Here is a 27,335-nt window from a genome sequence, read left to right on the forward strand (position 1 = left end):
TTTTGAATTCTTAGAATTTTGTGCATTTGCAATGAACCTAAGTTAGTAGCAAGCGAAGCAAACCATATAAGATTGCGTAGCAATTTTCGGGGGTTGGCGAGCGTCAGCGAGCAGGGGGCACAGCCCACTAGTTTACAATAATAGTGGCAGGTCTTAAAATATTAGAAAGTATTTTTCTATTTATGATTTAAATATTTATTATTTATGATTATTTATTTTTTATTATTTATGATTTAAATTAACTGGATGAAATTAATTTTCCTTTCCAGATAAATATCTTCTGCCATTTCTATTCAATCCTCGTAGCTAAAAAGCATGACATGTATCACAGCCACAAAATAAAATACACTGAAGACAGTATTACCATTAACAACATTTACAGAAATTCAAATATACAGGGTATTTATAAAGTCTCGGACCCATTTTGATGTTTAATAACTCATAAAATAATAAAGATAGATTAAAATTAATAACATAAATGGTTAGATAGACTCAAAAACTTTCATGAACCTTGTCAATGAACTTCTACGTGTGCCCCCTTCGTCGCACAGAGAATATCAAGTCGATAGTCAATTTCACGCCAGGTAGTGGCAAGCAGGTCGGCATCCACAGAGGCTATTGCGGTTGTAATTCTGGCTTTTAGGCCATCAATGTTCGACATGATCCTCCTGCAAACATTGTCCTTTATAAATCCCCAAAGAAAAAAGTCCAGCGGCGTTATATCAGGTGATCTGGGTGGCCAAGGAATTGGACCTCCTCTCCCAATCCATCTTCCTGTAAAATGGTCATTCAAAGAACTACGAACGATGATACCCCAATGAGGTGGTGCACCATCTTGTTGCAAAAAGACGTGTGGCTGAAGCTCTTCTAGTTGTGGAAATACGAAGTTTTCCAACATGTCTAAGTATACGACTGATGAGATTGCCTTTTCTGTAAAAAAGAAAGCTATCTCTCGTGAAATTGACTATCGACTTGATATTCTCCGTGCGACGAAGGGGGCACACGTAGAAGTTCATTGACAAGGGTCATGAAACTTTTTGAGTCTATCTAACCATTAATGTTATTAATTTTAATCTATCTTTATTATTTTATGAGTTATTAAACATCAAAATGGGTCCGGGACTTTATAAACACCCTGTATAATTCCAATCTTATTATGCAATTTTAACACTTTTTATTTTTCTATACATGTGTAACATTATGGTACTTGTAAGTTTAATAATTAGATTCCCTTCCCTTTCTTTTTTAAAAATCTTTAAACTCAATAAACCTAGTCTATATTTTTCAACTTTTTGTCAGACTTCATGAAACTAGCAGCTTTTTTTTTAAATTTTTGACGCTGATTCTGAAAAGGACTTATGTTATTGTCAATCACATCAGAGTTTCTTAAAAAATAGTTATTTTAATAATTTTTAATCAATGTAATCAAGAATCTACAATCGTTTAATAAATTAAAATTTTAAAGTTATGTACCAATTTTTATTCTTTTTTTACACTCAATCGAATAGAACAAATTACAAGCTGATAAGGAGCATTTATTTTAAAGTTGTGAGTAATTTTATGTGAGGAAAATGTCTAAGAGAGAATGATTTGAAGTAATACTTTTAAAATAAGTTGAGTATAATATCTCCTATATAACTTATAATACCGAGCAGAATAAAACTAATAGTTAGTTGTTACAAACACTTGTTTAAATATAAATACACATCTCATAGGATGAAACTCAAAATAATGCATATTACTTTCAACAATAAATGTTTGTATTTGCAATTGATTTTATTCAATTCAGGATTAAAATTGCATACTATACTGACTTATTTCTAAAATATTTAAGATTTCCGAAATTCGCACATTTTTGAAGTAGTGAACCATAAACAGCTGCATGAAAAAGCTCATAACCTTGAAACAAATTGTCATATAAACTTGAAATCGGATTTAATTTCATTCTGCCCAATATTCTAATAAGTAATAGCAATCTGCTTAGCAAAAAATTAACGTGGGTAAAATGCGAGAAAATAATATGTAGTGAAAATAGCAGTTTTGTGATCAAACATGAAGAAGTGAGCTAGTACAGTTACTAGTTTTCAATTATCAAATATCTAGCAAACTATTGTTATCAACAATTACATAAATTCTGTAGTTTATTAGGAGAGATTTTATTTTATTTTATAACCGTCGTTGAACAGCCGATCCAATTTTATGGGTTTACGACTACTTACGTTCAACACCGTAGCCTTGTAATTTTGAACCAATCCAGAAGACAAGGAAACTCCTGGATCAGTACCCCCAGAGGTATTGATTTGTTGTGGGAACATGGAGGACTTTGAGACTCGACAGATTTAACGTGCATCAGTCACCATTTACTACACGGGGAGTCTTCGGCCGGCGAGGATCGAACCCACGACCTCTTGGATATGGGCCCAGCGCCCAACCGACTAGGCTATCCCGGCCCTATTATGAGAGATTAATTTTCTTTTAGGTATAAATTCAGAACTATATCCTAGGGGAAGGCTGAGCAGTAGCTTGCTTGTCTCTTCTTCTGCGCCTCCGCGCATGTGCTATTTACAGCCTAGGCCATCTCAGTAATATCAGGGAACTGTGGATAAGCTCTGTAAAATATATATATATATATATATATATATATATATATATATATATATATATATATATATATATATATATATATATATATATATATATATATATATATATATATATAAACAATAATATAAACTTTGCAACAAATATCCAAACGATAAGCATACAGCTAAAGTAGAATTTCAAAGCAAAATTGCTATTTTAAAAATCTTTCAAGTTTCAATGATTTATTTATAAGAGAAATTGTGAACATTTTTCTCAATTAATCAGCGTGCATACTGCTACGTTAAAACATATACATTTAAGCAAAATAAAAAAAATAGTTCTATTTGACTGAACTACAAACAATGAAATATACTGTGCATAACCTGCTGCAATGATTCACCAGTAATGTTACCCAAAACAGTGACGAGAAATATTTCGGTTATTCTCTCTTATTGCTAAGCCTACAACGATAGCCTCTAAGAATATCCTCCAACTTAAATTATTTAAGGTCAGGACGCGTAGTTAAAACAAAAATAATAAAATTTAAGTTTCAAAATTGAAGCATATTTGATTAAAAGTGATAAAACTAAATTAATAAATGTCAAGCACACTTACCGAATTTCGAATAGACTTTCGATTGTCAACACACACGCCATTTGCCGGCTCGCATGGAACTCTGGGAAGTGAGTTAGTTAATATGAAGTGTACTTTAAGCAACCTTAAAACAAGCTTAGGTATAAATAAAATGACTTCAACACCTCAATAAATACCTCACTCTCTTTAGTTGAAATAAGGTATATTTTTTTAAACCTCATAAATACCTCAATATCGTTAGTAGAAAAAAGGTATATTTTTTATACCTCGTAATTACCTCACTCTCGTTAGTTGAAATAAGGTTGATTTTTTTTATACCTCATAAATACCTCTTTTGTTACAAGTGTAAGAGAAACAACCTCGTGTACCTTAAAAATCATCTTATCAGTCTGGATGATTTGAAGTGAATTTAAAACAACCTCAAAATAAGCTTAGGTATAAATAAAATGACTTCATATACCTCAATAAATACCTTTTTATCGTTTGTTGAAATAAGGTAAAAAATTTTATACCTCAAAAATACCTCTTTTGTTACAAGTGTAAGAAAATAAACCTGGTATAACTTAGAAACCTCCGTATCAGTCTGGTTGATTTGAAGTGAATTTTAAACAACCTCAAAACAAGCTGAAGTATATATAAATCAACCTCGTACACCTTAATTACAACCTTTACGTGGTATAACTTTTATTGCTGTTTTCTCTGCAACCCTAAATATACCTCAAATATACCTCAAAACAACCTTAATACCTCAAAAATACCTCAAATCAACCTTAAATATACCTTAAATTTTCATAAGGGTTCGCTTTTTTTTGGCAGTTCTGATTTGGTCCCTTTTCACTTGTTTATTACTGTTTGTTCTTGGTGCAAGCCATGCACCAATGAACTTAATTTCAATTTTCGAACAAATTATCTTTTAGGATTAAATTTATAAGTTGGTATTTTGTTAATAAGATAAGTTTTTATAACGATTCTTTTTTCAAATGACAATTCTAGCGTCTTGAAAAGACATGTTTCAAATGACGTTTCTTATAACAATTCTTCTTTTAAAAACAAGTAATAAATCAGGTTACAAATACTCGTGTGCAAGAAATACTACAAGAAAGTCACAAAACACAATGATCACATCACGTTGTAAGCGAAACGGCTTTAAAGCACAGCAAAAATAGTAACCCGGGAGTATAGACAGTCAACAGCTCGCAGCGTTCCCAGTGTCAAAAATAACATCCGATATATGGGTCCAATTTGTAGCGCCCTCTATAATAAAAAGAGATCATAATAATAGTAAGCTATATAAAACAAAACTAAGCACCCGGAAACGTATTGAAAATTCCCATCTCTATTCGTAAACAAAACCAAGATAAAAAGGAATAAAGGTTGCAACCGGTATAGGAAGTTTTCTTTTACATGACTGTCACTTTCTGACTTTCCTCCCGCTTTGCTTCAAGTTCATCAAAAAATGTCTGAAATTAAAAATAGAGAATTTGATATTATAATTTTCGGTGCTACTGGATACACTGGCCGATATGTAATAGAAGAATTGGCTCATTCTTCTAAGTCAATTGACATTAAATGGGCTATTGCTGGCAGGAATAAGGAAAAATTAAAAGAATCATTGGATATTGTTAAAGAATATCTTGGACAAGGTAAACTATATAAGAAGTTTTTATATGCTTTTGTGTGATCTCAGTGTTTTTATTAAAATTGTAATTCTAAAAGTATTGTGAAGAATTAATTGACAAGTTTTAAATTTGTATTAATGATAGAGAATGATTCTTTTTGTTATCAAATTGCTGTATGCTTTTTGTAATGTTAATTCCTAAATAACCTCACTTAAACCTAAAAAAGTAAAATATCTACCAAAGTTTGTTTTACTATCACTTTTTTTCTGTTTATCAATTTTCACTTTAATTTAAAATTTGTTTAAACTGGTTTAGAAAATTTATTTGTACTTTATACTTGAAAATAAAAGCATTAAATAATATTTCATTCTTGAAAAACATCCTAACTCATCTTTGAATTACTTTAATGCATTTAAGGACATATATAACATTATTTTCTATTATAACAAATTATTATTGAAAAAATGAGCTACAAATTTTTGAACTATTAAAACTTGCACATATTAGTTATAATACAAGCTTTATATGATGAAAAAAATATTCATCAATTTTATTCCTTTTAGAGATTGATATTAGCAAGACTCCTATAATTGAGGCTGATGTTAAGAGTGACACATCTTTATCAAATATGTGCAAAAGGTCTAAGTTGATACTTAATTGTGTTGGACCTGTAAGTAGCCTTTTCCTACCTTAATTTGTAACTAACTTTATTCTTATTTCTAATGAAAAATTAGAAAGCTAAATTGAAAGAATACCTCAAAAAACAAAATGTCAAGATTTTCTTTCTTTTACTTGACTGCAGGCTTAACAGAAAGGAATTTATTCTATTTTTTTCCCCTGTATCATTAAAATAAATTTAAACAACATAAAGTTTTTATGTATAATTTATAAAGGACCCCTTTTATTCGCAAATTTTGCTGCATGTATGTTGGATTAAGCTGAATTTGTGCAATAATAATCTTTATCTGAAATTCATGCCTTAAATTCTGTTACTTTGTCTAAAGTTTAAAATTTGATAAAATAGGTCAAATAAAATGGTGGACATTTTTTTAATATAAACTGAAAAGGTTTTATAAATGAGTATATTAAAAAAAAATATTAAGTTTTAAAATACTAAATTCAAGATCTTTGGATCATCTTTATTCATACTGAAAGTTTTTATTTATTAATTTAATTCTAAAAAATACTTTTGTTCAATTATGTCTTTCATTGAACAAAACAACAGTAACACCTTTTTAACTTGTTTTATTTTATTAAATAAATGCATATGTGATTTATAATTCAGCAAACATTATATGTGACCTCGGTTTAAAGTATTTGATTGCAAACTATTTGAAATTAACTTTACCTACAACCATTAATTTTCAAAACACTTCAATTTGTAGAAAGTAAGCAATTCATTGAAGAGTTTAATAGTATATTTTTACATACTTATTTAATATCATTGAATTTATACTTGAAATTGTAGATTTTAGTTTGTGTTTCTTTATATGACTTTATTGTTATTTATTTTAAATATTTTTACATTTAGCAACACATGTAAATTATGCATCAAATGATATATGTTTTGTGACTTATGTGCTGAGAAACATTTCTATGTTAGCCTAAGTATTCAAAATTTCTTAAGATATGTAGGCATATTATGTGAATACAATATGTAATTGAAAAAAAAAATTTTTGAAAATATAACAGGAATAGTTTGTTTTCAGTTTTTGTAAGTATAAAACTATTTGCTAATTATTATTTTTTAATTAATCCCTTTTTTTCAGTACAAATTGTTTGGGGAACCTGTAATAAAAGCTTGTTTAGAAAATGGAACTCATCATGTTGATATTAGTGGAGAACTAAAGGTTTAGTCTTTTTTTTTAAAATTCATTTAAAGTAAACATAGCCTTAATGTTTTATTTACACCTTGACACATCCCTGAACTATAAAGCTTTTGTCCCTTTTCAACTCACAAATCCTAGTTTACTTGTTATCCATTGTTTGTTTAATCTAATTGTATTTGAGGCTTAATGCAAAACAAGCAATATCAGTATTCTAAAACTTAGGCTGCAAAATTTTTATAATTTATTTAAAAATTATTGCAATGGCTATTTTATGTTTATGTTATGGTACCAAAATTGACCCAAGTTGTAAAAATAAGTTTTTAGCTGAATGCATGTAGGTCTTTTCTCCATACATTGATATTGGTTGTTCTTGTATGAAGTTACCGGTATTAATTATTATTGGTAATTAATTTGATTATTGTTATCACTGTATTACTGTTTGAATTTAAAAAATTATGAATCCCGAATGCATTTTAGAAATATTACAAAATAATAGATTATCTGATTTAACCAAGGTGAAATTAGGTTCAAATATTGTTTACACCTTTAAAATGATAAGTAAATGATAAAAAAAATGATAAGTATATAATTTAAATAATAATGAATGATTTAAATTATAAAAGGAACTGTCAAAAGAAGATGAATCACTCAGAACAAAGCATCCTGAAAACCTGAATATTTAAAAAAAAAACTAATGGTTTTAAAGAAATAATAAAGGTTAAGAGGAACAAAACTGAAATACTAAAAGAAAAAACTCATTTAGTTTATTCTGAAATTTCAGATTTTCTAGTTAGTGTACTAAGTTTTATTTTTTCCATGAAAAAGTGCAGTACTAGAATTTTATTTAAAAAAATAAAGCTTAATAAATAAAAATAGAAAACACTGCTTATAGAAAATAATAAAAATGAATGAAAGGGAGAAATTTAGGTTAGTTGCTTATTAAAGATAAAATGAAAGATTATAAGAAAGAAAGAAAAAAGCTAAAAGGTACTCAAAATAATTGAAGTAAGGAAGGGAAAAAAAACTAAATTTTTAAACAAGAAAGCTCATGAAAAAGAAACAGGAAAAAAATTATTCTATGTTTCATTTATTTAATAACTATTCCTTCTGATCTAATCTTTTTAATATTCAATACTCTTGTTATTATTTTCATTTTTATGTCCCAGTCATTATATGGTAATGAGTTTCCTTTAAAGGAACTTTAAATAGGCTCAAATACAAACCATCATAAAAGAAAAAACTAATAATTTTATCCCTTTTTTGTTTTATTTGCATTGAGAGATTTTATTTAAATAATTTTCTCTGCCAGCTTTTACTTTTTTTAAATATAGTTTTTTAGTAATAATTTCTTTTTCCTTCTTCCTTTCTTTTCTCTTTTTTCATTTTATTTTATTTATTTATTTATTTTTTAACCTAGTATTAACTTTTGCTCCTTTTCTTTTTATATCACTAAGCAACTCCTTTTTAAACACTCCTACTGTTTTTCAAAATATATTTAAACTTGATTTGAATCAAATTCATTCAAATGAATTGTAGAAACTTTACAAATACAGGTAGAAAAGAAGAAAAGAAAAATATTTTTTTAGTCATAATTTCTTTTTCCTTCTTTTCTTTTTTATTTTATTTATTTATTTAATTTATTTATTTTTTAACCTAGTATTAACTTTTACTCCTTTTCTTTTTATATCACCAAGCAACACAACTCCTTTTTAAACACTCCCACTGTTTTTCAAAATATATTTAAACTTGATTTGAATCAAAATCATTCAAATGAATTGAAGAAAAAAAGAAGGAAAATTCATTTACTAATACAAAATTGAGCAAAATAGCAGAAAAGCAGTTCAAGAGCTAATATTCAAGTGGAACAGGTATCACCATCCAGTGAGAAAAATAAAATAAAAATTATAACAAAACATATAAGGCATTTGATAAAAGATGTGACTATGAAAAATTATTTACTGAAACATTGCTGTTTTAGTATATGAAAAGCCTTCTGGAAATCAAGGTCAATTGCTGATTTAAATTTTCGAATGATTGTTGGTGGCAGAAAACACTATTCTGTGCTTTGATTCCAATTTGAAGGTTATAAGAATGTTCTTCAAAAAATAACATTGTTGGCCCATGCATTTTGATTTTTCTTTTGCTGTGATTTTCTTTTCTTTTTCTTCATTTAATGCGTGTTTGGAAAAAAAAATTTTTTTATGGAATATTATGTTTGTTCAAGGCGTAGAAATTAAGTTGCTTGAAACTAATAAGATTTCTGGTTAACTTGTTGAACTCGTATGAACTTATAAAGGATTAATAGTGTAAAAAATATTTTTTAATAGTTTTTAGAAGAAACTCAGATCAAGTATTTTGATGCTGCACGTGAGAAAAATGTTTATATTGTTGGAGCTTGTGGATTTGACAGCATCCCTGGGGACTATGGAATGACTCTCTTGAAAAAACATTTTCCTGGTTAGTTGAAAATTAGCTATTTTTTATTTTGCAATTCTATAAAATATTTATTCTTCAATCTATTAAATAATTTTAATAACATTCTTTTAATATCAGTTTAAGATTTATTGTTTATTTTTTTTTTGTAACTTTGAATGACTTGTTAAAAAAAAGTAAGTACTCCTACAAAAAATTCTTTTGATAATTTTGCTATAGAGGTCCACCAGTTTCTGTATATATAAAAGCTCCCAAAATATATTATCTAAAATAATTTTATTCAAATTATATTATTTTTATTTATAATTTACTCTGGATTATACTGAGTATAATATGATCCAGCAAATGCTGATAGGTCAAAAATGTCACTTGTATCTTTTTTCTGACATTTATAAATTTGATGTTTCTTAATAAAATTTTGTTATTGTACAAAATAAAATAAAAATTACCAAGAATATAAGAGTAAAAGGAAACATTTTATATTATCTGGTCAAAATTTTGCGAAATTGAAACTCGTGTACAGAAATTACTGTGAAACTAATTCTCATGCATTTTCACATAGACAAAATGTTATAACACAAACTTTTATTTTGAACAAATTACTAATTTTCTAAAGTTGTATTTATTATTTTGTTTACATGCATACAATGTTAAGCCTTCAAACCAAACTGGATAAACTGCAATGTAGATAATAGGGAGTTTATTATATTCTCAATTAAATACCTTTATATATTACCTTTTCTATAACCTTACTTTTCTTAAAAAAAATGTTCTTAACAAATTATAATAGAAATATGTTATAATTAATGTTATTTTCAATTTTAAACGTAATGTTTTAATCTGTTTCAGGTGATTTGAACTCTGTTGAATATTATATCAGCATTGGAGTAGGGCCTGAAGTAAAAAAAAATATTATATATTTTTATTATGGAAATTAATTACATATTGTTCAAAAAATATTTATGCTGTTATTTTATAATGATTAATTCATAATGTAATATTTTAATTTTAAATCAACAATCTATCTTATACATAGTATCAAAAAATAACTCGCATTCCCTTTTTTATAACCTATATAAAAAAGAGTTTTTTGTTTGTAATTTATTTATTGAAGAATAATTTTTCATCACTTATAGTCAATATCAACCTTAATACACTGTTTTTTTATTTATTTTTAAAATATTGTATTATAACATGCTTGAAACTTTAAAGGTTGTGTGACAAAATATATGTCATTTAAAGATGACTATAATGTTATGCTTTCTTTCCCTTTTTCTCAAATAAAATTTTCAAAGGTTCAATTAAAATATTAAATAATTCTTTATTAAATAGTTTACGTTATTCTCATACTTTTTTTGCTACCATTTCTTTAAAGGCTATTAAAAAAGTGCAGTATACATGGTAGTAATTAAACCAAAATAAGTAAATGTTTTTATTTTGGTTTAATTACTACCATGTATACTGCACTTTTTTAAATGTTAATATTAATATAACATTTAATTAATAAATGTTTTTATTTATTATAGCTTTTTAGCAATAATTAGTTATTTATACAATACACTTTTTCTTTCCTTTTTTTTATATTATACCGTCATCTATAGCTCTATTAACTTCAGTTATATTCTGAACTATTAAGCACAAAATAATATATATTTCCAACCACTTTAATGAGTTTTAAGGTACACCTACTCACTTTTTAAGTAAAATAAATCAGATTCACTTACATACAGCCATTGTAGAATTCAATCCAATCCACAACAGTATCATCTTTAACACTTTAATTATCACTCAAGCACTTTTTTTTCTGTTCCAAAAAGCTTTCTGAAATGTTTCGCTAGAATTTGTTTGAGCTATCCAATAAAATATCTTTAGTAAAATTTTGTTGATAAAATAACTCTTTATTATTATTATGAGCAGTAGTTTTATTTTATAAAAAAATATGTTTCTTAGGGTCGATCTACAAACATTGGAACTTTTCTCTCGGCTGTTTACTCATTTTGGGATAATATGTTTGTCAAAGAAGCTGATATAGCTCTGAAAGAAAAGCTGTTTAAAGAAGATCTACCATCACCAAAATATCAATTGCCCTGGAGGTACAGAATTTCAGTTCATAGTGCTATATTTATTAATTCATATTGCTATTTATTACTTTGAGTCACAAATAAATTCTGCTTTGAAAGTAAGTTAAAAAAAAAAATTAAATTAGGAAAATAATAAGAAACCTCACAAATTATGGTTTAAAAACACTTCTTTTTCAGAAAAATACATTTGATTTAAGTGCTTAAATACAAATTTTATTAAGAGTCATAACAAGAAAATTGACATAATTTTATTTAAGTGAGTTGTGATACTTATTTTTGATGTATGGCAGTTATTCCTCAATGGTTATATTTTGCATCTTTTTTAACTACTTTCAAATGTAGTGAATCTTGCTAAGTGTAGTAAACTTTTTAATTTGAAATCAATTCAAAGATTTTTTTTATTAGTCATTTAAATTTTGTGTATTTTCAAAAGAGGACATGTAATTAAGGCAAAACTAAATAAATGAAAAAAAGAAGAAGAAAAAAGACTAAATACAAGAACTTTGGGAAATTTTGAGAATTTGTTTTGTGTTAAAGGGATCTGGAACTTCTAAACTAAGTTCACCATTTGTCAATGTATATAAGATGGTTGTTTGAAAATTTTTAGATTGTTTCAGCTTATGATAAAGTATCACAAACTGGTTATTAAAAAGATGAGAGAAAGAAAAGATCACAGTTTCTATATTGTTAAGATCCTTTTTCCATCTTAGCAAATTTTTGTATTATTGAGTATTTATTTTGTGTTATACATATTTCACCTTATTTCATATTTTTAAATTAAATTCAAAAATCAACGTGCTTATTAAAACTTTATTTTATAATTTTAAACATATTTCACACTTTTTTTAATAGTATAATTAAAAACTTTAAATAAGAAATTAATCTCACTTTTATTTTTAAAAAAAAGTCCTACTTATTGTATTGACAGGAGTTATGATGTTTAATTTATTTTAAATTTATCATGAGAAACTCTTTGTAATTATATATGATTATTTCAAAAGAATAAGAATAAAAAGATTTGTGAATTTTTGCTGCTATTTTTACTTTATTAATGCACGTTCAAAAAGGCTATTTTTAATTCCTCAAATTACTATTCCTTAGGATTAATCTATTAAATTATTGGAAAAAAATTGCTTTTAAATGATTGGTAAAATATTTTGCTACATATCTTTGTAAAAGGAAGCTTTCTTAGTTTAATGTGATAATATTTTTTCCCCAGATTACCTCCACTTTCTTATATTTCTGAAGAGAAAGGATGGGGTCTTTGGTTTCTGGGTCCAGATGAGCGAGTCATTTTAAGAAGTCAGTTGTTTCGCCATAATTACTTAAAAGAGCGACCAGTAAGTTAATGTTTTTTTATGGAAATAAAAAGAAAGAAATATGTTCTTTGAGTCAGGATGACAAAAGAGATTTAATTATTGCTATCGCTAGCAAAGTAGGATAGTTCAGGGCACAGAAAGGTAATTGCCTCTCAATAAAGTGGTCCAGATTTGAATCTATAATGATCTCAATGTAAAATGACAAAAAATATCTTGGGTGATAGATGGATAATTTCTTAGATCCTGTTCCTGTCAGCCTAATTGTCAGAGATTTTTTTCATCGATTCAGGTGGTGGAAATCACTTTATATATATATGTGTGTGTAGTGATTTATTGGGCAATGCGGGAAAAAAGACAATAATTAACTTAACAAATTTAATAGTGAAAGTATAACAGCGACATGAATAGCACAGAGCTGCCTGCACACAACGTTTCAGATCAAATACTGTCTAAAGAATCAATAATTCTAAAGAGAAGAATTAGTCAATTGAATCTATGAAATTTATTGACTTTTCCCTTCAAGACACTCTGGCATCATGAATTACAGGACTTTTCCCTTGTAGACAGTCTGGCACCACTATACTGTTGGTGAATCAAGGATGATAGTCAATAACAACTCCCATATGTATATATACTTGTGTAATTAGAATTTTCTCCATCAATTTGTTTTAATTTATATTTCTATGCAAAACCTAATTTTTCATACTTTAATTCTAGTTTGTTTGTTTTCTATATAATGTTTCTTCCTTGTTTTTAAAAAAATAAATATTTTTTAGATTTTGTCTCATGGTTACATGAAGTTATCTTCATTTTTTACTGGATTGTTACTCATAATGTTTGCTGGATTTTTTGGATTCATGACGTCGTTTTCTTTCGGTCGATACCTATTGGCAAAGGTTTGTTGTACTACAAAACAAAAAATATATATTGTACTGTTAAAAAGTAGAAATTAAATTTGTTTTAATTAAATTTTTTAACAAATTATTGTATCATTATTGATGTTGGAGGATTTTAAATCTATTGAATCTTTAATTTGAGTATTTTAGCATGTTTAAATTATAATGTATGCATCCAATGTAAATTTTTGCAATTTAGTAGCTGATAACTAATTTAGCACTTGCAAAGAAGGCAGAATTTATTCACTACTTTTTTTTGCTTTCTGCAGCATGTGATTCAATTAAATTGTATGTAAAACAGACACAAAGAACTGCAATAATTAATGTCCTTGCATAAAAATACCATTTTAAATTTGCAGCATTAGTACTTTTCATTTAAGTAGGAAAAAAATCTATCGCTTTTTTTTTCTTTTTACATGAATGCACTTGGCAATATATCTATACCATTTTGAAAACATCTTTAATATTTGTCATTAAGAATTTATTTTAATTTTTTTTCTAAAGATGAGTGTGTAGGAGCTTGTTTAAAAATAATGTAGAAAAGAACATAGTCTTATTTTTATACCAAATAGATTTGCATTAAAAAAAATACTGTAATATAAGTGTAGTGTTTTTATTTTTATCTCTTCCAAAAAGTGAAAGTTGTTTGTTATTCATTGCTTTTAAGTACTTTCATTATTATTTTATTATAGTACCCATCTTTTTTTACTGCTGGTGTATTTTCAAGTACTGGGCCAACTCGAAAACAAGTATGTTGAAGATAATTTATTTCCCATTTTTAGACCAATTATCATTTTCCAATAACATTTTACTGATATTTCATTACTTGAAATTTTAAATACTCTAACATAAGTGCGCATTGTCTCTAATTTTTATGTCATCACTTGAACTCTTGAAAAATTTAAATATCTCTCCTATGGTCAAAAGTATCTCACTACAAGCAGTGAAACTGCTGTAGTTTGCTGCTTTTTTTAGTAATTTGTAGTACAGTGCTCTAATTTTTAAAAGTAAGTGAAAAGAATTAGTTTGAAGTAGGAGACAGCTAAGATCGAATCTTCACAACCGAAAAACAAAGTTAAAACTCTATACTTCCTGTGCTACTTTATGGAAACGAAACTTGGACTCTAAACTCAGATATACAGCGGACACTAGACACATTCAATAAAAAGATCCTCAGAGCCATCTTTGGCTCAATTTAAGAAAGGGGATGCTTTGGAACCAGATATAACTTCGAGCTCTACCGACTCTATAAGCAACTCCAAATTTCACAAATAATCTGCAGTAATACCCTGAGATGGCTGGGCCATCTATGGAGAAGCTCTTAAACTAGCGTCATGAGAATTGTCACCTTTAAGAACCCTGAGGGGTCGCCCCAGATGCAGACCCCCTACTAGATGGCTTGATGACATCGAAAAAGATTTGAAAACCATAAAGATTAGAAATTGGAAGGGAGTTGCCTTTGATAGGAGGCACTGGCATTTGTTAGCTGTTGTGGCAGCCAAGGCCTGCAAGGGGCTGAAAAAGAAGAAGATATAAAGTATATCAGATTTTAATAAAAAATTTGAAATTTTCAAAAAGTAGAAATGTTTCAATTGCTAAAAAGTTTTACTAAAATGCTTCAGTTTGTGCAAAGTTACTAATGTTTTGATAAATGCATTGTTCTCTATAAGAATTTTATCTAAGACTTTTGAAATTTACTAAAGAAAGAAAATTTTATGTTAAAAAATTATACATAGAATTAAAACTTTTCATTCAAAAATAAATGTTCTGCTAAAATTATTTCATTTCTGTTTAAGTTGCTGATATGAAATGTTAAAAATATGTTCTGAAAAATCTGTTTAATTTAAAAACGTCTGTATATTATACTAACTGCAAAGTGATTGCTGTGTGGATAGGTAAAATTGTAGACCAAATTTAAGTATTGAATTGATGTGACCAAGCTTTAGTGAAGAGTGACATTTCTCCATTTTTTACAATAGAGAGTTATTTAAGATAAAAATTACTCTAAACTTCTTATTTTAAGAATGATTTTTAAAAAAGAAATCTAAATGGATGATAAAAACCTAAAGATTTTAAATAATTTATATACATTTATATTCCTTTTAGGTGATGGAAGGAAGTACTAAGTTGACATTATATGGCCTAGGATGGAAAGAAAAACTGTCAGATCCCACTGACCAGCACACCACTAAACCTGACACCAGAATGAAACTCACCATCAGGGGACCAGGTTAATATTATTTTTTTATTCTTAATATATTTCTTTGGTTAAAAACAATAGCTAAACATAAAAAAAATCAAGTCATCCCACAATAGCCAGTTGTTGGAGTAGTGGCTATGTGGTTAGTATTATGCACTGGCCACTTTAGATTTATGGATTACTTTAGATAATTTTATAACCATATAATAACTGAAACTTATGTTGCTTCAAAAAATCACTAAGAATAGCACCCCTGCCTTTTACTCCACAGCTTAATGTCTTAAGAGGCTCTTCATTCTCCCGACCGAACCCAACTGTCATACGGGTGGAGATGGAGAGGGAAAATTCTAAATATGTTTTTAATCCTTTTCATTTAATTTTTATAAACAAACTGATTACAGATTTTTATTTTAGTTGGCAGTATTTTAGGATAATCAATCAGAATTTTAGATATAAAGTATGCAGTATTTTAGATTCTCTATTACTTTTTTCTCCAAAAATTATCCCAATACGATTTTGCAATCAACAGTTTTTGAAAAATATTTAAATAGTTATTAGTTTTTAGAGTTTTGATAAGTATCTTTGTTTTTATGACATTATCTTTAAAGCGTCATCCAAATCACTTTTCATTGGTTTAAACTCTAATAAGATTAAATTTTAAAAACTGAAAAACATGTAGCTTTAAATCACTTACTCAAAACCACAAATCACATCATTTTGATTGCTTTAAATTTTTAAGAAAAAATTCATAAATGTTCTAAAAATTATCAAACGCTATTTCTCCTAACTAATTAAGCGACCCCTATATTTCCTATCATTTTTGAAAGTTATTGTTCTGTTTAATAATACTATATAATGAATAGTTTGTTAAATATTAAGAAAATAACAGAAAATACAAATTAGATGTTTAACTTGGAATCCAAGATAAGGAAGGTAGAGACCTCTTAAACCACTGTAATAACATCCATTAATAAAGGTATAAAGATGCAAACATCTTTCTTCATTCTTTTTTTTTTTTTTTTTTAAATGTTATTTTTAAATGTACTTATACCCTTTTTTTTTTTTTTTTTTTTTTTTTAAACTTGAAGAAAATTGATTGTGTTTTGTTATTGAATTTTTTATGACTTTTTTTTTTAATTTTTATTTTCATTAATACTTAAAAATATGATTTTAAAAAGAAACAGTTACAACATACACATGAAAATTAATTATCATTTGATGATCGATAAATATTGCTCCTTTTCATTGGGCAATAATTTAATATTGCATTCAATTATGAGGTTCTATTCTTTTTATTAAATCTAAATAATCTAGCTCTTAAGTGCTCCTTCAGCTTGCTGAATAATGTTAAAACATTCAATATTACCACCCTTGTCACAAAATTTTAGAGACCCCTAGTTTAAAGGTATGCAGCTGATAAGAACTAATATCAACTAATAAACAGCTATCATAAAATATTATTCATTATACTAGATTTAGGAAAATATAAACTGAATTTATTTTCTTAAGGTTTCATTATCTAAATGAATTCTAAACTCAGTGGCATGACAGCCAAAGAAAGATCAAGCCTATTATGTTCATCCAAGTTTTCTTGATCTTGGGCTCTGGGATGCAGGAGCAGATGCTCCAGTTGCGTATTCAGCAGAATGAGGAACCTATTTAATCCAAGCATGCTTGGTACTTATTTTATCAACCCACTGAATTCAATAAATTTAATATAGAAAAGAAAATTACAATATAGAAAGGAATTAAAAACATTAATGCAAAAATTAATAAAATTAAAAATAATAAAAATAAAATATCCAAATGGAAAAAATGCACTTAGCAGCAGAGAAACCAAGAGGAATTAAACAAATGAGACGATGAAGAAAAATTATCAAAAAAATTGAAAAAAATATGACAATCAAAGCTTACCTCATCACCAGCTTTGAATTTTCATAAAATGCAAAACTTTTTCTATCAAGAAAGCAAGACAAAAGTCAAAAATTCGCTTTCTCTGTACCCCAAAAGTTTTGCCCCTGTCCAGGAATACATAAAATACAAGAAAATGTTATACAATACGATTTAAATTACAGAAGCATAAACATTCATTAGAATAAAACAAGACAATTGCATTAGGAAAGTAAGAAAGAAACTTACTTGGAATAACAAGAATTCAATAACTAAACAACTCACACAGCTGCAAGACACAAATGAGATAAACTGAAATATAGTTTTATGACGTCACTACCTTCTTAACAACTGTCCTTTTTCTGTAAGAAGAGAGAAAAAAAAGAGAAGCCGCGAAGATTTGGGGGAGTTGTTTTCATATTTTAGTTTATCTGATTTGTGTCTTGCAGTCATGTGAGTTGTTTAGTTATTAAATTCTTGTTATTCCAAATAAGTTTCTTTCTTACTTTCCTACTGTAATTGTCTTGTTTTATTCTAATGAATGTTTATGCTTCTGTATTTTTAATAGTATGTTATTTTGTATTATACTAGTAAATTTTTCTTTCTTATTTTACTTCTATATTTGTCTTGTTTTTATTCTACTGCTTTATGCTTCTGTATTTTTAATAGTATGTTATTTTATATTATACTAGTAAATTTTTCTTTCTTATTTTACTTCTATATTTGTCTTGTTTTAATTCTACTGCTTTATGCTTCTGTAATTTAAATTGTATTGTATAACAAATTATGCTACTTTTCCTTGTGATTTATATATTCTTGGGCACTGGCAAAACTTTTGGGGTACAGAGAAAGCGAATTTTTGTCTTGCTTTCTTGATAGAAAAAGTTTTGCATTTTATGACAATTCAAAGCTGGTACCTCAGCTGATGACGTCAGCTTTGATTGTCATATTTTTTTCAATGTTTTTTCAATTTTTTTACTAATTTTTCTTCATTGTCTCATTTGTTATATAAATGTAACTCACCCTTTTTATTATTTTATCATAAAAATTCTGGAAAAGCTCTAAAATTTATCTTCCTGTTCTAAATTTACTTTAATAAGTGTTTATATTTAATGTATTTTTTCAATTAATGTTTATTTAACAAAGAAAATTCTCCTAAATTTTTTTTAAATCTTTTTTTCTTCTTTAATTTAGAGCCTGCATATCCATTAACTGCTCTGTGCATGGTACAAGCTGGTTTGACAATACTCCAAGACCAAGATAAACTACCTTTAGAGTAAGTCAACACATCACTATAAGTTATTGATCTAGAGTACTGAGCTGATAAAAAAAGGAAAATATTTTATTTTTGTTGTAAAGGAAAATTATTTGTTTTGTTTTTGTATTTTTTTTAATAAATTCTATTAATGCTACCAAGAACTATTTTAAAATTATGTTTTGAACCTATAATTAACTCACCTTAAATTTTTTTTAAAAAAAAGAAATCTAATGTTATTAATCTTTATTTTAACAAGTAGTCATAAGTAACATTTTCTTTACGGGTTTGAAAAGACAATTTCATATCTTTTCAGGAGTTCATCTACTATTCTGATTTAAAAACTAAAACCATTCATGCTGAATTAAAAAAAATTTGAAATTATGTAAAAAGCTTAGGGCTATAGTGATTTAGAAATTAATACATGAACTGTTTTGTAATCATTCCAGTTAAGTGCTGCTCCAAACTGTTTCAGTTCACTCTGGTTTTTCCAACCCACTCTAAAACAGGCCTTTTTTTTTTCACCAGCATCCCAAATGCTCCTGTGAATATTCCAAATTGCTTCGATCTACTCAGTACTTTCCCTCCTGCACCAAGACAGGCATTTTTTTTTCTCTGTCAGTCTATTTATTAGCAATTGTTCACATTTCTCTGAGTGATTTAAGCTGTTTCAATCTTTTGTTTTACTAACCTATTCAAAAACTGGCCGTTTTTTCCACTCGCACTTTCCCAAAAGTTCATATTCCTGTGAGTGCTCCAAACCACTTTGATCTATTTTGTTTTATCCTAATTGCTTCAACACCACATTTTTTTCCCCTCTGGCATTCTTGCAAATGTTCATATATTTCTTTTCTGTGTACTGTAATTACGAAAGAAACGCTGATTGGTTCTGCAAGGAAACAAGAGAGCTATCAAAAGGTTGAGCTTATATTTGTAGTTTAACTTTATATTACATGTTTGGCACAATAAAATACTGTGCTCAATTGCGTGTGTTCATATGAGTTGAAATTAACCTAATTTCTGAAATGCAAATTCTACTGATGTTTTTACGTTTTTACAGAATTTTGAAAATATAAAAGCCATGTTTAATTTCCGGTGAAATGTCTACTTTAAGTACTTATTGTGAGACAGTGAAAGCTGTAATTGTTAAAAAGGATTAGTCGCAAGAAAAAGTAGAAAAATTTAATTATCTTTTACACAAAGGTTATCTTTTACATAGGGTTAGTTTTTGCTTTACTTACCAATTAACCGTTTCTTTTTTACATTTATGAAATTGTAGTTTTTTAGTTGAGCATTGACTTTAGCTGAAACTCTTACTTAAGCTAGTCAATAACTGTACTTTGTTTTTATTTCTTTTATTTTTTAGAGGAGGTGTTCTCACTCCTGGTGTAGCGTTTGCTAACACTTCTCTCAAACAAAGATTAGAAAACCGTGGAATGACTTTTGAATTTGAAACTCTTAACTGAAACTTCTGATGAAAAGAATGAAGCTTATGAATACTGTGATTAATATGTTGTTACTACTAAGATTTATAATTATTGCTTAACAGGTTAATGAGCACATACTATGATATTTTTTTATAAAAGGTTAAGCTTTGAAATGTCAATAGTAACTTTTAAAAACTAATTATTTATGTTAAAAATGTCAGGCATGTAAATGTTTCTATATCTTTTGCTCTAATTGCCTAATATTATATCTGTAGTATTTGCCTTATGCATTTGTTATTAAGACGAAAATGAAGATGAATTTGCTCATCATCATTTTTAAATGCTTCTTATAATATTTTACTTCAAGTGTTAATTTTTTTAATATTATAAGAGTGTTAAAAAAATTTCCACAGTAAAATATATTCTGTCATATATATATTGTTTATCCATCTGTTTGAAAAAACAAGAGCTTCTTTTCAAAAAATTTTATGTTATATTGTCAATTTTATTATTTTTTTATATCATGTTGTATCTTATTTTTATGTTACTTTTTATAAATTTTTATTAAATAGTATGAGTTTAAATAATGATTTTGTCTTAAAATTTTTTTCTATTTCTTTTAGTTCAAAAATATTTGTTGTTTTTTTATATGTTAGAAAGTAATATATATATATACACACACACAGTTGGACCCCGATTTAACGAATTCATCGGGACCGGAAATTTTATTCGTTAAATCAGGGTTCAAAAAAAATAATTTTTTTTACATATGTATTCTTAAAAATTACTAGTAATAAACGACTATCTAAATATAATCTATAAATCATGAACTTTTATTCATCAGATGAAAATATTATTACAAACATTGGTTTTATTTTGACAAAAAACTGAGTTATGGAAGTTTGATGACTTTCCTGATCTTTTACCCGAAAAAGTTCCTTTTCAACTTTATGAAGATTATCAAAAACTTTTATCTTTCACTTCCTGCTGCATAAGGTATGTTTTAACAGTTCCTAAGCTACTTAAGGCTTGAGAAAATGGGACAATTTTAACAGGAGCATCGTTTTCATCCGAATCACTGTTCATAGTTTCCGACGAGTCAACACTTTCGGTAACTTCAGTTGCACAAACAGCCAATCCGTCATCACATGTAACGTAATCATTGAAGTCTATCCCAGGAGCAACTTCTTCTGAAATGGGGACATCAACGTCAACTTCACCACTTTCTACTTGAGAGCCAAAGAATCCCGCATTCCGAAAACACTTTTCTATCGTACTCTTAGAAACTTGATCCCAATATTGTCACACTAGACAGAGTGCATCGAAAACATTGAGCCTGTATTTTTTATCCTCACTTTCATCTAAAGATTCTGTTATCTTTCTCATGAGTAACTTTCTGTAATTAACTTTAACAGATTGAATAATGCCAAAGTCTAGTGGTTGCAGAACACTCGTGCAATTCGCTGGGAAGAACAGCACCTTGACGTTAGTTAAGCGGGAAACTAGAGCAGGACATCGATCGAAAAACAAAATAATTTTTTTCTTCTGCATCCTCGTAGATTTGTCAAGGGTCCTCTAAAAATCTTAGATAGAGAAGAAGTCATCCACGACTTTTGTACAATGACTAGTGATTTTAACTTGTCAGTTCCATCTGCATTCGCTGTAAGCAAAACAGTTACTCTTATTTTGCTTTTCTTTCCTCCAAAGCATTTTTTATTTTTATAGCAAAGCGTCTTGTCTGGTTGTAAATCATAAAACAGTACAGTTTCGTCTGCATTGTAGATGTCTGATGGATCCTTCAATCAACTTTTGCTGCTTTTCTTCCCATTCCATTACAACATTTTCGTCCACATCTGCCTTTTCGTCGCATATCATCTGACATAAATTATGTCGGTTCTTAAATCGGTCAATCCAACCATTAGATACAGTAAAGTTCGTCACTCCATGCTTCTTTGCTAATTGAAAAGCCTTTTCTTTCATTAAAGAACAGCTGACAGCAATATTCTTGGACCAAACGATATTAAACCATTCTACCAGTTCTGATTCAAGAGCAGTAAGAGGGGTATCTTTCAATGATTTTCGACGATTTCCCCCCGACTCCAACAGATCCTTTTTCGATTTCTTTGCGCTGTTTCGCAATTTTTGCTAATGTCGACACTGAGATCCCAAGATGCTCTGCTAAAGCATTTTATGGTCCAACGTTATTATCAAATTCTCTTAAAATTGCCATCTTTTCACTTAACGTAAAGCGTTTTCGTTTTCTACTGGCATCCGCCATAATGGACGAGGATTTGAAAATTCTAATCGTCCAGAATCTGCCAAAATTAATGAAAAATATTTTTTCCGGATGCTGAAATAATTCGGTAATTTCCTAGGGGTTTTTAGAGTCTGACTATATATATATATTCTGAAATGTGAGTGACTGATAACAAACAAGCAGTCTAACCATTAAAAAACAACCTTAATTGTATTTGCACCAATATAATGAATGTAAAAATATAACTTAATATTTTAAAATGTTTGGATTACGCATGAAAAAATTTTAAAAGTGTATTAAACATATTGATTAAGGCATTATAGAATATGCTGATAAGTAATTCTGTTTCTTAAAAATTGTTTTAGTAATTTTTATTTTAAAATATTTCTAAAAAATACCATGTTTGCTAATATATAGACGGTGATATTGTCTGATTTCTATTTCTGGATGTTTTTTCCACTCTTTAATTCTCTCTTACTTTAATACTTCTATACTAATAATAAATTATACTATCTTATATCTACAAAGTTTTCGGAATTAATATTTTTAAATTGTGTTTCTTGTTAACAATTATGAATTAATTATATTAAAACTTGGATTTGCACAAAACATATTTTTGTAATGATTCAAATTGTAAATATCGAAAAGAAATGATATATTTAATCATAAAAAAAAAAATTATTACTATATTTTATTATTTAAACAATAGTATCTCAAATAAAATGTTTTTTGGAATACATATTTGTTTTATTCTTGAAATCTTTTCTATTTAAAATTCTTGTGAAATCAACCACTTTCAATAGTTTTAAAATCTTAGTGTACACTTTTAGTTCAAATGAATCGATTTTTATTCATTTTTAATTACTATCTCATTCATCATTTTTCATCACAAGAAATTTTATTATATACATTTTTATTTGTTATAACAAACAAACAATCTTTTTAAATTGATTAAATATGATTATAATGCAATGCCTGTGAGTTTACAAAATCACTGATCAGTGGAATTATATCCTCTTATTGTCATTATATTTTAAAGAATGAAATATTTAATATCACGATGTTGAAATTTTTTGGTCATCAGACTCGCAATCAGTAATTATCTGAATAAAAACTATTTGGTCATTCAATGAAATTTATTGAAAGAGATAGTGCATGTCGAGGCTGTTAATTGTGACAGCTAGGAAACCATGGAACTGCGGGGTAGAAGCATTGAAGTTTAGGTCAAAGGCCGAAGGTAGGAACATCAAACAGTATTTTTTTTTTTTTTTTTTAATATACTTAGCAAATTAAGTTCTAACTGTTGATTTCTGCTTATTTTTAAATTCATTTCAGTTAATTTTTGGATAAAATGTTAACATTATAATTGTCTTTAGTTGAACTGCTTATATTATTATCTTGCCAAAATTTGGAAAAGTTTTTAATTTTTATGCATATTAAATTGATTATGTATTATTGATAATATATATAAATTATAACATGATTAATTTATTATTTTTATATATTATTGATATTTAATATATATTACATTTTAGTACATTCAATTATATTTTTAGGGAAGAAATCTTATATCTGGTCTATTATAATCTTATATTTTTAGGGAAGAAATCTTACACAGTTTAATAAATCTCTCAGGAGTTTCATTTTTTTAACTATTCATTTTTTCAATCTTAGAAACTTCAATTTTGCAGCCATTAAAATGGCAAAATTTTGTAAATTCATCTAAGTAATGATTTTATTTTTATATTTTTCTTTTAGAGCCTGCATATGCACTTACAGCTAAATGCATGGTAAATGCTGGTTTGACTATACTTCTTGAAAAAGATAAACTACGTTTAGAGTAAGTTATCAAGTCAATAGAGTGTAATTCTTTGATGTATTAGAAAGACATTTTAGTGATATGTGCTGTTAAAATATTGCACATAAAAGTTTTTAATTCATTTTTATTTTACTGTTAATCACTGAATGTTATGATTATTAGGAGGTAAAATTAATCTCTGGTACTCTATTATGTCGATGCATTCTGTTTGACAGTTGATTAAGATTTTGATTGATTGAATTTTTTTGTTAAATCATAATTTAATCTATTTTTTAAAATACATTTTTAAATTATAATTTTTATTTCGATATTAAATTTCTTTGAACTTTAAAAAGAACCATTTTTAAGGATTGTTATATCCATAACTCAAGTTACACTTAATTATAAGCATAGTGTAAAATATGTATTTTAAAAAATTAAGTATTTTCCTTTTCACCTTGCATTGCAGTAACATATTTGCCAGCTTATAGTGTGTTGGGATAGACTTAACAAAATGATTATACAATAAAAATTATCGAAAGAATATTCTTAAAATTGAGCTACTTTCCATATATTTTAAAGCATAACTGCCTAAGTAATATAGATATATTTGAATTATTGATTAGTCACAATATTTTCACTTTGAAAACCGGGAATTTTGATATTTAAAAACAAATATTGTCACCACTGAAAAAAATATACCTAATGCATGTTTGTAAATATGCATTAAAAATGTGGAGTAGAGTAAACCATCTTCATGTGAAAATTTAGTTTCAAAGTAAAACCATTTTCAAAACGTTAACTTTGAAAGACCAAACGAAAAATCTCATTACAGCATTGAATTCAGATTTCAAAAAAATTTTGAGAAATATACCTGTTTGTTTCATATTATGGAGAAAAAGTATTTTGGGCTCAGTTTAATTCTAATTCTGCAGGTTTACTAGTTAGTCGTGTTAACACATTATAATTCTTTCCGTGTAATTTAAATCAATGCTAATTGCTTTTCTTTCTATATATTTTCAGAGGTGGTGTTCTTTCTCCTGGTGTAGCATTTGCTAAAACTTCTCTTGAAGAAAGATTGAAAAAACGAGGAATGACTTTTGAATTTGAAAACATCAATTAAAGTTAATTATTAGTGGCCGATAAACTTTGTCAACAATATGCATGTTATTCATTTGTATTCTTCTAAATAAAAATATTTGCCAGTAATAGTATTATAAATGTGGCCCTACTAAATGAGCAGGAGCATATATTCAAATTTAAATGCAGAAAATTGTTCAAATGTAGCCATTTAAGGCTATAATACCTTAGAATGTACTTTATAGCTTCTTATGTTAGTTAGAACTCAGAGAATTTGCATAATTTTATTCAAAATGTACTTCAGAAACACATAAAGCATTTATTTAGCCATTTGTGACAATTCTAAGGATGCTTCGGGAACTGAATCTACATTAAACTAAATGGGAAAAAATCAATCTTAATTATCGATAGTACAGTAATCTAGTATTTATGGCTGAATGCTGGAAGAATTATTTCGTTATTTATATGACATCCATATAATGTCATTTAAAAGATAGTTTATTGATGTTCATGTCTAAAAATAGCCAAGATTACTTCTGATATTTTCCTTTAAAATATAATCGATGCAAAATAATATTCTCCAATATACTAAAAAAAATTTTAAATTGCTTATTGATATTAGCATTTACATTCTATTTCAGAAATTTTTATACTAATTCAACTAGGCATACTATGTTACTTGACTGGCACTTCTGTCCCTCTTCAATATTATTTAAAAAATGTAAAAGATAATTTCCATACAAAACAAGTTATTTTGTGATTATTTTTTACCAAATGGTGAAAAAGTAAATTTTTTCTGAATATGTATATGCAATTTTTTATGTACTTAATTTTTATATGTTTTGCCTATTAAACTGTGAAAGTTATGATTTTTTAAATGAAAAATGAGCTTACAATTTTGACTGTGTTATTTGTTAAATAAAAACATTTTTTTTTTTTATTGTTGTATAATGTGTTTTATCAATTTTAGCCTTGTTTATATTCTTTTTTTTTCAATTAATATTCTAATTTTAAAAAGAAATGAGCTTATAATATTGATTTATCTTGTTTGGTAAATATTGAAACTTTTTTTAATCTTTATTGCTTCATTAATATGTTTTACAGAAATTAAAACATGTTTATTTTGATTTTATTTTTTTAAATGAACTTATAAATGATGTGATTTTTGCTAAATACTGAAACTAGAAATTACATTTATTTTTTACTATTATTAGACTGTTATAAAAATGTTTAGATTTTTATATGCTTAAAAATAATGTAATGGAGGAGCATGTGAAATGTGTTGAATATATGAAATTTAATCTTGCAATGTGTTCTCTCACTTTAAGAAGGCAGATTTTAAAGTGGGATGGTTTCTCGAAACTGAAGGGGAAAATATAACAATTATGTGCTACAAAGATAAACTGCACCTCTTTAAGTATTAGTTTAATGTTCAATATTTGGATTAAAATTCTTTATATCATATGTATTTTGAATAAACAGTATTAAAATTTTAATTACGTTAAAAAGTTTGCAATTTTAATAGCTATTTGCTTTAATTAATAAATAATCTTAAACTTTAGTTTATATGCTTATGATGTGTACAATATTGAATTTTTATTTCTAGATGTTGTTTATTCTCTTTTCAAAATATTCCATTATATTTACTTAATGTTGATGTTTGATTCTTTATAATTTTTTATTAATGCTTGGTTGCCTGTGATTAATGCTTACTAAATGTTGCATATTGTGGTATATTATGAATGTTTTAAATCTGGAACTATTTTTTACTTTTTATTCTTACGCTTTTTTGTACTTTGTTGACACCATGACTTTTTAAAATATATATTTGCAGGAAATATATTTTTTATTGTGTATCAGATTGTAAAACCAAAAAATAAAACCTGTTACAATTGTTTGCTACTATATTTTCTTAGAGCAAAGTATATTTTGCTTCAAATAAAATCTCTTGTCGAAATCATATTTGTTTTAGTTTCCACTTCTTTACCTCAATATTGAATTCTCTCTCATATCAGTTAGTCTTTTATATTATTGATTGTATTATCTCATTAATTGATATTTAATTTTTGGACAA

The 27,335-nt window shown here is 27.0% G+C and overlaps 1 protein-coding gene across 3 annotated transcripts; it reads left to right on the forward strand.

Moving 5' to 3' along the window:
• The first annotated feature begins 4,509 nt into the window (after window positions 1-4,509).
• On the forward strand, window positions 4,510-27,156 carry LOC107455905 (saccharopine dehydrogenase-like oxidoreductase). Of its 3 annotated transcripts, none has more exons than XM_071184291.2 (12): window positions 4,510-4,820; window positions 5,360-5,466; window positions 6,566-6,646; window positions 8,953-9,082; window positions 9,908-9,957; window positions 11,009-11,151; window positions 12,359-12,479; window positions 13,235-13,354; window positions 14,047-14,103; window positions 15,461-15,584; window positions 24,142-24,223; window positions 25,205-27,156. In XM_071184291.2, the coding sequence occupies exons 1-12, from the start codon at window positions 4,634-4,636 to the stop codon at window positions 25,302-25,304; spliced, it is 1,302 nt and encodes a 433-aa protein (XP_071040392.2). In that variant the 5' UTR covers window positions 4,510-4,633; the 3' UTR covers window positions 25,305-27,156. The 3 variants fall into 3 exon arrangements, with proteins under 3 accessions (XP_071040392.2, XP_087009522.1, XP_087009521.1); XM_087153396.1 differs by lacking the exon at window positions 24,142-24,223 and adding an exon at window positions 18,639-18,720 and having other exon boundaries at window positions 4,511-4,820; window positions 25,205-25,432; XM_087153395.1 differs by lacking the exons at window positions 24,142-24,223; window positions 25,205-27,156 and adding exons at window positions 18,639-18,720; window positions 20,066-20,710 and having other exon boundaries at window positions 4,513-4,820.
• The last annotated feature ends 179 nt before the right edge of the window (window positions 27,157-27,335 follow it).

The sequence above is a fragment of the Parasteatoda tepidariorum genome, chromosome 10 (assembly GCF_982258835.1).
Source record: "Parasteatoda tepidariorum strain Cologne lab strain chromosome 10, Ptep-v5.0, whole genome shotgun sequence".
NCBI classification, from domain to species: Eukaryota; Metazoa; Arthropoda; class Arachnida; order Araneae; family Theridiidae; genus Parasteatoda; species Parasteatoda tepidariorum.